Raw genomic sequence first — 13,293 nt, 5'->3', positions numbered from 1 at the left:
AAAAGCTGCACTTGGAATGGCCTGTGTCCAGGGAACCACACTGTCCTCAGCCTGAGGAGCCCTGAGAGCTCCCAGCCCAGGGCCATGCAGAGCACACCTGTGCTCCACACGCAGCCTGGGCTGCCCATCGCCTCAGGAAACCATCACTCTGCCGCGAGAGACTGGAAGTTTCCAGCCCAAGCAGTTTCCTGCAGGGGGCCCACTTGATTCCCTTTGCCTTGGGTCCCTAGCAAGAGCCCCTACTTTCTAGGAGATGCCTTCATTGGAAGCCACACTGAGCCTGTCTGCAGTCCCTTCCTGGGCCTCTCTGAGCCAGCACAGAGCCGGGGCCCTGGAGGGCCTTGGAGGGTCCAGAGTACATAACCTGAACAGAGGGGCTGTAGGCCCTTCACATTTACAGGGGTATAGAGCATCCCCCGAGGGAAGGCTGCCCCTGCTGTCCCGAAGGCCAGGCCCATGAGGCCGTGCTCTCAACCAGTGATCAGGCAGTGCCCTGAGCTCTTCCTCAACTGTTCACAGGGGCTTCTAGAAGACTAGAACCTTCCAGAACCAACACAGGAAGCAGATGGGAAATGGTGGAATCTGAAACTGTTTGACTAACAGAGGGAAGGCCAGGTTGGGATGGTGGCAATCGAAGCAGGGAAGGCTCCCTGTCAGCTCTCTCTGCAGTATGGGGGTGAAGGGAGAGCAGGACGCTGGAGCTCCTGTCTGTTTCTGGGGCCAGGTGTCTTTGTGGAGTGCTGGGCCCCGTAAGCCATCAGCTCAGACAACACCGGCCCCTTCTCTCCGGGGCTGTGCGCCTCCCCATCAGGCCACCTCCAGGCCTGCCCCAGGCGGCCCTCCTGGCCCTACCACCCGGCTACCCCAGGGCCTGGGGAGCCCCTCCTGCCTTCCTGTCTGTCTCTGTCTGCCGTGTGTGTCTTGTCTCTTGTGTCAGACGTCGTGGCAGCAGCTCAGGCCTCTGGAAACTGGCTAAGGAACGCGTCAGTAGGTGGGGCTGGGGAGGCCTGTGGGTGGCCCTCTGGCGGCTGGGGGGTCCCATTTCCTCTCCTCAGATGGTTCCCAGAGGCCGGCGGATGGGTGTGTGTGCCATGTCCAGGCCCTTGCACCGATCGCCTCGGGGGACAGAGATGGCCTCAGGTCTGCCAGGCCGGCAGGGGCAGGGACAGATGGGTTGGTCAAAGCCAAATGAGGCAGGCAGGGTTGGTGGTGGATGCCCTTTTATCGGAGGTTCCGCCTCTCGCCCACCCATCGCCTTCCCTCTCACTTGCCTTTGCTCTTCATTCCAGGCCTGTTAGGCTTTGGTGGGGTCTGGAATGACTGAGAAACTGTGGCTCTGCCTGACAAGCCGAGGCCCTGGCCCTCAACAGGGAAGTGGTGTTCAGGCTGCACCTGCAGCCATGTGCCCCACCTTCCCCTTTCACAGAGGAGGAGACGGACCTGGAGAGGGAAGTCACAGAGGGACCCAGACAGCACTCAGGGCTGCCCATCCAGTGTCCACTCCTGGACCCGCAAAGTCACCTCCGATCCTGACTCCTCCCTGCACCCCGGGGTTGGGGGCAGAGGAGAGACAGCCCTTTGGGGGCTCCCTGGTGCCTTCTCCTGAGAAAGGTAAAACCATTTCACCATAAGCATCATCTTAGCATCTCTTCCTCCACACCCAGCATGGTGCGTGGCAGAGCCCCCGGCTGCTCAATAGAGTGACTGGCATGAGGACAGGGGTCTGCTCTCTGCCAGGCACACTCTGCTGCCACTCTACATGTGTCACCTCATCAAGTCCTCCCGCATCCCCACGAGGTAGGTATTACTTCACAGTTGCAGAAACCTGGGTTCAGAAGGTTAAGGAACTTGCCCAGGAGCCCGCAGCTAGCAAGCTGCAGAGCCCACAGTCAAACCCAAGGCTGCCAGGTTCCATCTAGGTTCCACTCTGCCTCCACATGGAGTGGGAAAGGCCCCCAGAGTCTTGAGACCTGAGTCTAAATGGAACTCGGCACCAACAGCACTGTGGCTACGGGCCACCTGATTCGCTGTGTTGGCTCAAGCAGCCCTGCCAGCGTCCGAGACAGCCAGTGATCTTGTCTAATGGTGCCATCAGCACCTGGACCCAGAGTTAGATCAGAAGCAGGGAGAATCTCAGCCTGGTGGGGGTTCAATTACATGGACTTTGAAGTTCCTTCCAACATTTTCCTCCTGCAATGAGAAGGGCATCTCCCATACGTGGCTATTGTACACCCATTGTGTGCCCAGCATCTAGCTTGGTTCATTAGAGACCTAAACCTTCCAGGCAGAACAGGTGCGACAAATGAGGTAATAGCCAGAATGAGCAGTGTCTGCTGTGCTCTGTGGTCTGGGGTAGTCAGGGTAGGGTGGGCCTGGATCCAGGACCTTAGGACAGTGGATATCTCTGATCCACGGAAGACCCCAGCTGCCTTTTCCCACCTCTTGACTGTCCTACTCTGGCTTTGCCTTCTCATGACAGTGAGGGCAGAAGTCCACTAGGTTGGACAGGGACCTCTGAGGACCCTCTGGCTACAAGATGACTCTGGAATTATGGCTTTGCTCCCACTATTGCCAGGAGTAGAACATGCAGGTTTATTTCCGGTTATAGGAGGAAGATCCAAATTAGGAAGGATAGAGTCATGAACCAGGACCAAGGTGAAGAACGAGGAAAGGAAGCAGCTCCCCTCCCATCCCTGGTGCCCTTGACTTGAACACCTCTGGGAATCCCAGCTTAAGGTTCCCCCATTAACCTCTTAGCAAAACCCTAAAGATTTCTTCTAATTCCAGGAATGATTAAGAAGCACCCTTTGGTTTATCTGTGGGCCCTCTCCCTGGTCACCTATCCATCCATCTCATCTAATAGTTTTCCTGTTCTTTTATCTTCTCATCCTATCTGTTCCTACCATTCTCCCATTTGTCCTCCCACCCATCCAACTTCCCATTCTTTCATCCTCCTATCTGTACTCCTATGCATGTAAAAGTGCATGTGTCCATTCATCCATCCAACCAGCCATTCTTCCATTCATCCATGTCTCCGTCCTCCCATCCAGCTCTCCATCATCCCACCTGTTTATTGACCCATTCTCCATCTATCCTTCCATTTATTTTCATCTACTCACCTATCCTCTGTCTGCCTATTCATCTCCTTATCTGCTCATCTAGAGTTCCATCCCTCTGTCTATCCTCTTCCTGTTCTTCATTCTCTTTATATTTCCTTTATCCACTTTATCTATCCACCCACCAATCACTCAATTCATCCACTCCAGGAGGCTTACCTCTTTCCATTCTTCTCTCCTCCATCCATCCATTCAAACTTACCAATTAATTAGACTAATGGGACAGAATACCTGATTCAGGGCACTTATGATGTTAATGATCATATGGAAATACAGCCATCCCCAGGGCAACAGTGAGCACATCATAGTTTGGGAGTAGCTGCTGGGCCCAAAGCAATATCCTGAGGCATCTGGCCTGTGTTCTTCTGGGGCAGGCTGGGATGCTCTGCCTGTCCTTCCTAGAACCCTCCTGTCCACCGAGCTGTGTGGCCTGTGAAATGTTGCACACCTGCTGGGGAACTGAAGCTGTTGTTACTGCTCCCTCATTCCACAGAGCTGCTGTCTCTGCTCTGCAGCTTGTGGGCTGGACCTACAACTTGGGGCAAAGTCAGCCTGCCCTCTGAGGGCTTTGTAGGCATGGAGCAGGACAGAGGCCTTGCCCGGGCCTTCCCTGACCACCCTGGTCCTGTGTCTGCACTGTAGACTGGCCTGGGGAAACTGAAGGCCCAGAAATGGGACTTCTCTGTGGAAACCAAGCTTGGGCCCCCAGCCTTGTGGCTCCTGAATCCCTGGCCAGTAGACTTCCCTACTCTCACCTTCTGCCCTCTCACCATGCGTAATATTGAATTTGCCCTGGTTTCTCTACCTACACTAGAATTCTGCCCTGTGGGCTGCCCTAGAACTATCCTCAGCCAGAAGGGCATGCTTAGTCCTCACCCATCACGCCGGTCAATGGGAGCCTCCCACGTCATCCCACACTTGAGATGGCCAATAGTGCTGCCTGATGAGCGTCACCAGCTACTAGGGCCAGACTTAAATCAGAAGCAAAAAAGAAAAAGAAAAAGAAACCTATTGCACTTGAGTTGTCTTTTAATTTCTTTTTTTGTTTGTTTTTTAACCAGCATCTCACTTCCTCATTATACTCTCTGTCCCCTCGCAGCCCCCGCCCCTGCCCCCCCCCCCCCCTAGCTCCTGTGCACTGCCCTAACAGCAGCTGTGGCTACACGTCTTGGCCTGAGCACCAGGGCAGAGGGATGCCCCAGCTCCTGCCCAGCCCCTGCAGCTGGCAGGGCCTTGACTGACCTGGAAACCACGGCCTGCCGGCCAGGTGCTACCTCCGTGAGTCCTGGGCCCGCCCTGGCCTCCTGCCCCACAGCAGAGCCTAAGTATTCTCATTTCTTTCTAGGGAATCTGACTAAGCACATGAAGTCGAAGGCCCACAGCAAAAAGTGCCAAGAGACAGGGGTGCTGGAGGAGCTGGAAGCCGAAGAAGGTAACAATTGCCAACCTCCTCCGTCCCTTTCCCCTCGTCCGCCTTCCCCGTCCTCCTCCACCTTAACTCTTTGCCTTCCGTGCTTCCTTTCTGTCTGCTTTGCTCCATTCCCCCTCATCGCCTCTCTCCCTCCCGTGTCTTCACCTTCATTTCTCCCAACTCTCAGAGACAAAGGTTAAATTCCCTGAATGATCGGGCCGCCTTCCCACATGCTGATAGGATATGCTGTGCAGCCCTAGCTATCGTGCATTACCATCTGTCATGCAGGTGGAGCGCCTGGCACCCATGGGTGCTCAGTGAATGTTTACTGAATAAAGCACACAAGAGAACTCACAGTCAACGCTGAGTGCCCACTATGTGTCAGGCAGGTTCTAAATGCATGCCCTGAATTATCCCAGCAACTCCTCACAGTGACACTGTGGGACACATACTCTCCAAAGCTCCACACCCACACTCCTGCCTACACACTCCGGCATGGGCCTGACACATGGGCCTTTTGGAGCTAGGAGAGTTTCACGAAAGCCCAAAGCAGACCTGACAGCTGCTTATCACCTCCCAGCCCCATCCCCGTACACACCCTGGCCATGGTGGTCAATCCCCAGGAGGCATCTTAGAGTCAGTCTCTGAGAAGACAGGGCAGAGGATTTGAAGCCAGTGGGTCTGGCTGGGCACTGCCAGGCCTTAGCAGTCAGACAGGTGGCCAGAAGGGCTTTGGTGGTGGACCGCAGTCCCTTCAACAGGAGGAGGCTGGAGCCATTTCTCAGCACCAAGCAAAGCAGGAAGCATACTGATTCCCTGAAATCAGCCCCAGGACTTAGAGTGTGACAGAGAGGAGTGTGTATGCACACACTGTGTGTCTTGTTCCATTTTTGTTTTTCCAATTTGGGGAATATTTGTGGTCTTACAAAAAAGAGTTAAGTCATATTTCCTTTTAGGCGGAATACGTCATTTTTATAGAGCAGAACACAGTGAACTTGGGGCTGTTCACCCCAAAGCTAGAATGTGGGTTCGCGGTGCTTGACAAGGATACACTGGGCCATATACACATATTGTCTCATTGAGTCCTTAAAACAGGTGGCAGAAACTTGTGTCACGCATGTTAAGTCAGGGAAGTCAAAGCTCAGACAGGTAAAAATAGCCCAAGGTCACACAAAAACCCTGGCTGCATGCCACTCCACTGCCTGGTGGGCTGAACCAGGGGAGCCTGAGCCTAAGCCAGAGCCCTCCCCTGAGGTCCCTGCCCCGCCCCAGCCTCATTTTCCCAGTGGAGCGAAGGAGGATGCTCAGAGCCACTTTTCTCAGGACGAAATCCATGCATTCATTCCAGAAGTAATTACTGGGCACAATCTCTGTGCCTGGCTCTGTTCGGGGTGCTGGAGGTTCCGCAGTAAATAAAACAGCTCCTGTCCTCAGGCAGTCGGCATGGCAGGGGAGCTGGGCAAGGAACGAAGGTGGAGTAGAGCAAGGGCCTTGCCTGTGAAGCCAAAGAGAAAGCAGAAGAGCCAAGTGAGGGCTGGGGCCCGTGGGGAGGGCTGCTGTGCTAGACAGAGGGTTGTGAGCAGAGAACCCCCACCGGAAGGAACCGGAGTCAGGAGCCACGTGGGGTCAGGGAGGAGCTCTCCTACAGAGGGAGCATCAGGTGCGGGGTTCCCTAGTGCTGGAGCCCGCTGGGCGCGGTGGCAGCCGGTTCAGAGAGACCTGGAGCCTGAGGGCTGAAGGGCACCGGGGGTGCCCTGGAGCAGAGGAGAGAGGCAGGGCGTCCTCTGGCCTGTGCTGGGGGCGCGGGGAGGCCGGATGTGCTCAGGAGGTGGAAAAGCGGCGGGATTCTGGGTGGGCTCTGGAGGGAGAGCCCACAGGCTCAGCTGACCCTATATGGAGCAGAAGGGAGGGGGGAGGACGAAAAGGAGCCAAGGAGGACTCCAAGGTTTACGGCCCAAGAGACTGAATTGGATAGAGTTTCCACTTCCCGCGACCAGACAGATGCAGGGGGGAGCGGCATGAGTTCGTGTCTGTGGAACGCGAGGTGGCGCGTGGGAGGACTGCCTGGAAGGAGCGAGGCGCCCGGTCCCTGCCCACGGTGCTGGCCAGGCTGGGCGCCAGCGCCACCGCGTGGCCTCTCCCAGCGGCGCCCGCCGCGCGCTCAAGCACACTCATTTGTGGAGCGTTGGCCTGGATCCCAGCAGGGGCGGGGCCGCTCCAGCAAGGGCCCTGGGAAGGGGCCGCCCAGACAGAGGCATTCCCCAGTGCCTTGCAGGAACGCAGATGTGGAGGGCCCGGCCAGCCTCGAGCTGGGCAGGGGACTCTTGGCTTCCAGCATTCATGCACTGAGTGCCCAGGACGGGCCATTATCCCTACTGGGTCTCAACTTCCACATTAGTAAAGACGGTCTTTATGAGCCCTCCCTGCTGGACATCAGGAGACGCTGGTCCTGACTCTCCTTCACTCCTAACACTACCCCTGTGACCTTCATCTGCAAAATGCTGACAGTCCCACCCCAGCTACCTGCCTGCTGAGACTGGGGGGACAGGGATGACAGGAGCTGAAGTTTATTGGGTACTTACTGTGTGCCAGACCCTCACAGTCCTCTCAACAACTTCCTAGAGTGCTTCTATCACTACCCAGTTTACAGATGAGGAAACCAGACACAGAGAAAGTAAAGCATCCAACGTCACACAGCAAGGAAGTGGTGGTGCTGAGATTCAAACCCGACCACTCCCTGATTCTTAGTGCAGCACATCATTTTTAAACTGTCAGTGTAACAATGCAAGGGCTGTAAGCCTTAGTTCTGACTCAGCCACCAGCTCTCACGGAGTCATCTGTGCCTGGATTTTGCTGTATGTAAATAAGGGGCAGGGCCAGGTGAATGGGTGATGAAGTAGTAGGCCCCTGCCAAAGTCCTAGGCAAGGAAAGTAAATGCCTGGGGCATAACTGCAAAGTTCACCCCCATCCCCAGTCCTGCTCTCATCCTAATCCTTCATTCCTCCTCTGATCTCATCACCCTGCCTCTAGCCTCAGGGCCCTCCCTTTGCCTGCCAGCCCTAGCTCCACCCCATAGCTTTGACCTACATCCGGCTGAATGCCCACTTTTGTCCACTTTGGACATCTGACTGCTGCATATTGAGTGACTTGGAAGTGCTAGTTCCGGGCTTTCTGGCCTCGGGGCAGCTGGACATGGTGGAGAGCCAAAGCCTGGCTGCCCCAGCGGCCTGAGTCAGCTTCTGTGCCAGCCCTCCTGGTCAGTGGTGGGTGCAGTACTGACATGTGTGAGTGATGGGGCTGGCTGGCTGGCTCAGCCCACCTGTCAGCAGCCTCATTCTGCAGACCAGAAACAGGTTCCGATGGTCTAGCGATGGGCCAGTGAGGAGGCCAGATGTTAGCGGAGTTCTCCCCGGCATCGGGATTGCTGTCCATTTCAGAGATGCCCAAACTAGACTCCTGACATGTTAGAGGTGACCCGGCTGGTTGGGGCCATCCCAGAGGAGTCAGACCAGGAGGCTAGTGTTTCAGGGTCCTAACCCCCACTTTTATACTCTATTCAATAATTCTGTTATTATTCTTGTAGTCTGTTTAAGGAGTGCAAGTGACCTAAATGTCCAACAATATCTGAAACAAGTATCACAGTTTTGTTGTTTGTTTACTCTTGTGAACAATTGCTTCCAAGTCTCTCAACATGCAGCAGTCAGATGTCCAAAGTGGACAAAAGTGGGCATTCAGCCGGATGTAGGTCAAAAACTATGGAGTGAAGCTGGGGCTGGCAGACAATGGGAGGGCCCTGAGGCTAGAGGCAGCCTGGACTTCAAAAGGGCAGTGGCTCCTCAGATAAGAGCATGGCTGGGATGGGGACCTGCTCTGCAGCCTGAGGTCAGCTTAGTCAAGCCGCCCACAGAGGCCAGAGGCCACCACCTGCCAGATGCCATTGTGACAGCCACCAGGAGCCTGGTCACCATGGCAGATGTGTGTTTACACTGACCACGGATGGCTCTGTGCTGCTGGACCAGCCAGTGTGACTGCTCTGTCCTGGAATAATAGAGTTCATCATTAATGTGTTAATATGGCAGGTATAATTATTTTTAAGCCCTCGATATGTGCCAGGTCTTCCTTTTACTCCTCCTAGAAAACCTGGTGAGGTGAGACCATCACATTCATTCGACAAAGGGGGAGACCAAGCAGAGCAAGGTGGGGTAACTTGCCCGTGGCAAAGCCAGCACTGAGATGCTAATGAAACAAACAAAGACTGTCTTCTTTGCTGTGGCTCAATCCCAGCCCTACTACTGTCTTCCATGGGCAAGTTAATTACTCTCTCTTACCTCAGTTTCCTCATCTGTAACATGAAGATGAGAACAGTACCAGCTTCATAGGATTCTTTGAGGTCTAAATGAATAAATTTACCTAAAGCTCTCAGACCTGAACGTTGCACATTCTAGGCATAAAGGAATTATTGTTCACTGTTGTTATTTACAAAGCGCTCCCATATCTGTTACGTTTCGTGGTTGTCCCCACAATCTTGTGCCCTTGCCATGGCTATTTTGCCCAGTCAGCAGGCAAGGAAACTGGGGCTCAGAGAGGAGCAGCCATGAGGGCAGCGGGGCCAAGGCCCAACTGTGACTTTGGGTCTTCTGTGTTTGCCCTCAGGAACCAGTGACGACCTGTTCCAGGACTCGGAAGGACGAGAGGGCTCAGAGGCTGTAGAGGAGCACCAGTTTTCGGACCTGGAGGACTCGGACTCAGACTCAGACCTGGACGAAGACGAGGATGAGGATGAGGAGGAGAGCCAGGACGAGCTGTCCAGACCATCCTCAGAGGTGCCCCCGCCTGGCCCACCACATGCACTGCGGGCAGACTCCTCACCCATCCCGGGCCCTCAGCCCCCAGATGCCCCCGCCTCTGGCACCCAGGCTACACGAGGCAGCTCCGTCTCAGAAGCTGAGCGCCTGACAGCCAGCAGCTGCTCCATGTCCAGCCAGAGTACGCTGGGCCTCCCCCGGCTGGGACCGGCCCCTTTGGGCTCTGTGGAGAAAGACACAGGCTCAGCCTTGAGCTCCAAGCCTGTGTCCCCGAGAAGACCATGGTCCCCAAGCAAAGAAGCAGGCAGCCGTCCACCAATAGCCCGCAAACACTCACTAACCAAAAACGACTCATCTCCCCAGCGATGCTCCCCGGCCCGAGAACCACAGGCCTCAGCCCCGAGCCCGCCTGGCCTGCACGTGGACCCAGGAAGGGGTATGGACCCTCTCCCTTGTGGGTCTCCAAGACTTCAGCTGTCTCCTCTCACCCTCCGCCCCCTGGGAAGAGAACTGCCCCCTCGAGCACATGTGCTCTCCAAACTCGAGGGTGCCACCGACCCAGGCCTCCCCAGATACTCGCCCACCAGGAGATGGTCTCCGGGTCAGGCCGAGTCACCACCACGGTCAGCGCTGCCAGGGAAGTGGGCCTTAGCTGGGCCGGGCAGCCCTTCAGCGGGGGAGCATGGCCCAGGCTTGGGGCTGGCCCCGCGGGTTCTCTTCCCGCCCGCTCCTCTACCTCACAAGCTCCTCAGCAGAAGCCCAGAGACCTGCGCCTCCCCGTGGGTGAGTTCCTGCCCTTGGGGGCTGGGCCGCTTCTCCCCTGTGGGTGCGGGGGTTGCAAGTTCACACCCTCCTGGGTATCACACCTGGAACTAAACAGCTCTGCCAGCTCAGTAGTTATTAATAATTTAGCAAACATTTATTAGGCCCCTACTGTGCCATGCACCACGCTGGGTGCCCTGAATCAGCTGGCTAATTAAACTTTATTTTAGCCTCAGAAGCACAGAGCATGGACTCTGGAGTTCATGGGATCTGGGTTCTACCACGTATTAGTCCGTTCTTGCATTGCTGTAAACAAATTCCTGAGACTGGGTAATTTATAATGAAAAGAGGTCGAATAGGCTCCCAGTTCTTCAGGCTGTACAGGAAGCGTGGTGCCAGCATCTGCTCGGTTTCTGGGGAGGCCTCAAGCAGCTTTTACTCATAGCAGAAGGCGAAGCAGGAACAGGCATCTCACATGGCAGAGTGGAAGCAAAGAAAGAGCTGGGGGGAAGGTGCCACACACTCAAAATGCCAGATCTCATGAGAACTTACTCACTATCTGGAGGACAGTATCAGTCCCCATGACCCAAACACCTCCCGCCAGGCCCCACCTCCAACACTGGGGATTACAATTCAACACGAGATTTGGGCAGGGACAAATATCCAAACGATATCACGTCACTTGCAAGGGGTGTAGCCTTGGATGTGGGTGTAAATACTCATGCAGTTTCCCACCCCCACCCCATCCCCATCTGCCTGTGTTCTTTGAGCAGATGGCAGAACTTAACCAAAACCATCACCATCTCCAATATCACTGTCACCAGTGCCCTCAGAGACGCCCTGTGGATCATCAGCACTGTCCCCATGGGCAGCACCACCACTGTCACCATTGCACCAACACACCACGGCTGCCACCCCGTCAGCACAGTCACCATCCCTGTCCCCTCAGCTGCCATGACCCCTCAACTGAGAGCACCATCATCAGCTCACCACCTTCTGACACCTTCTCTGTCTCCATGTTGCCATGACCCAGCCCTGTCACTCCTGGAGGAACACTGATCTAGGAATCCTTGATTTTTAATTTTGGGGTCACATTCAAATTCCTGGGGGTGGCAGAAGGTCAAGAACTGCAGGTGGGAACTCATGTCCAGGGGTGAAGCTGGGTGAAGACCATTTAGGAACAGGAGAGGCAGCAGACCCACATAGAGGCCAGGCTCATGGGTGACGACAGGGCCCCACGTTGCTCAAGTATCCCCTCCTTTGAAGACAGATATGCTGGCCAGAGGCATGGAGACCATGGGGCCTGAGCATACTCATGGTCACTGTCGAGCTGGAGATGGCCCATTCCAGAGATGGCAGCAGGCTCAGCATCATGGGCAGGGAGTCAGGAGCTTGGTTCTGGGTTCAGCTCAGCTGGGACTCTGGACTCGCTCTGTGATCTTGGGCAAGTCCCCTTCCCACTTCCAGGCCTCAGCTCCCCATGTGCCCAGCACGTAACCTTCACCTTACCTTGTCTTGTTTTCTGACCCCAGCAGAAGGCCGAGTCCCGAAGTCCCTCCTGCTCACCCAGCCCTGCTCATCCTCTCTCCTCCCGACCATTCTCCGCCCTCCATGACTTCCACGGCCACATCCCGGCCCGGACAGAGGAGAACATCTTCAGCCACCTGCCCCTGCACTCCCAGCACTTGACCCGTGCCCCGTGTCCCTTGATTCCCATCGGTGGAATCCAGATGGTGCAGGCCCGGCCAGGAGCCCACCCCACCCTGCTTCCAGGGCCCACCACAGCCTGGGTCAGTGGCTTCTCCGGGGGTGGCAGCGACCTGACGGGGGCCCGGGAGGCCCAGGAGCGAGGCCGCTGGAGTCCCACTGAGAGCTCATCAGCCTCCGTGTCGCCCGTGGCTAAGGTCTCCAAATTCACACTCTCCTCAGAGCTGGAGGGCAGGGACTACCCCAAGGAAAGGGAGAGGACCGGCGGAGGCCCGGGCAGGCCTCCTGACTGGACACCCCGTGGGACCGAGGCACCTGCCGAGCCCACACCCACGCACAGCCCCTGCACCCCACCCGACACCTTGCCCCGGCCACCCCAGGGACGCCGGGCAGCGCAGTCCTGGAGCCCCCGCTTGGAGTTCCCGCGTGCACCGACCAACCCCGAGGCCTCTGCCACCCCGCCGCTGGACCGCAGCAGCTCCATGGGCTGCCTGGCGGAGGCCTCTGCCCGCTTCCCAGCCCGGAGGAGGAATCTCTCTGGGGAACCCAGGACCAGGCAGGACTCCCCCAAGCCCTCAGGAAGTGGGGAGCCCAGGGCACCTCCACATCAGCCTGAGGACAGGGGCCCCCGCAACGCTTAGCCTCTCTCCAACTGCTTCAGCATCTGGCTTCCAGTATCCAGCAACAGACGTTTCCAGCCACTTTCCTTGAATCATCCCACTCCCTCAGCCCCATCTGTCCCTCCGTCCAGGAGCTCTCACGGCCCCATCTGTTGTACCTTTCCATGTATGCAGTTACCTGTGCCTTTTTCTACACCTTTTGTTGCTTAAGAAGAAACAAAACAAATCACATACATACATTTAAAAAAAAACAACAACAACCCATGAGAGGTCTGAGGCTGTGAATAGTTTATGCTTTTGGGGAAAGGCTGATGGTGGAGCCTCCTGACCCTCCCCGCTGCGGTTGGCAGCCACCCACCCCAGAGGCTGGCAGAGGGGAAGGGGTGCACTGAGGGAGAAAGGAAAAGGAAACCTCAAACAATATAGAATTAAATGTAAAAGGAAGCACTCCTGTGTACAGATGCGATCAAGGTTCCTGTTTATTGCCACTTTACCCGCTGCCCAGCTCATGGCCACCCCTCTCTGCCAGCAGAAAGGTCAGTGTCCCCAGGCACAGGGGTGCAAACAGAGGCAGGTGACCCTCACCCAGGCCCCAGCAGGCAGGCCCAGAAAAAATATTTTCCTTTTTTTTTTTTTTTGCAAGAAAATAAAATTATACTTTTCCTAGGATTTCAATGCAAAATAATAGGTGCAGGTAGAAGGAGGAGGGTTGGCTCCCCAAGGGCCCTTGGATACTCTGGTAGTCTGAGTCATAGGCCCATCCTGGCACTCCCCAGGTGGGCAGGCCACCCCACCCACGCACCCCCACTCCCAACACCTCCCTTCTGCACCCCACCCTGGCCCCCTGGGCTGGGGAAGGAGCCCTGACTGT

General features: G+C 56.1%; 1 protein-coding gene across 2 annotated transcripts in view; it reads left to right on the top strand.

Moving 5' to 3' along the window:
- Nucleotides 1-12,686, top strand: part of HIVEP3 (human immunodeficiency virus type I enhancer binding protein 3) — a 69,398-nt gene extending 56,712 nt beyond the window's left edge. The window contains exons 4-6 of one of the 2 annotated variants that reach the window (XM_012001719.1): nt 4,462-4,548; nt 9,182-10,116; nt 11,631-12,686. In XM_012001719.1, the coding sequence (XP_011857109.1) occupies nt 4,462-4,548; nt 9,182-10,116; nt 11,631-12,443 (1,835 nt within the window). In that variant the 3' untranslated portion in view covers nt 12,444-12,686. Of the gene's footprint in view, nt 1-4,461; nt 4,549-9,181; nt 10,117-11,627 lie in introns of both variants that reach the window. The other variant, XM_012001718.1, reaches the window with a different exon arrangement.
- Nucleotides 12,687-13,293: the final 607 nt, after the last annotated feature.

This window comes from Mandrillus leucophaeus, unplaced genomic scaffold, assembly GCF_000951045.1.
Source record: "Mandrillus leucophaeus isolate KB7577 unplaced genomic scaffold, Mleu.le_1.0 Scaffold67, whole genome shotgun sequence".
NCBI classification, from domain to species: domain Eukaryota; kingdom Metazoa; phylum Chordata; class Mammalia; order Primates; family Cercopithecidae; genus Mandrillus; species Mandrillus leucophaeus.
The sequence above is the reverse complement of the archived record's forward strand: the minus strand, read 5'-3'. Positions and strand labels throughout refer to the sequence as shown.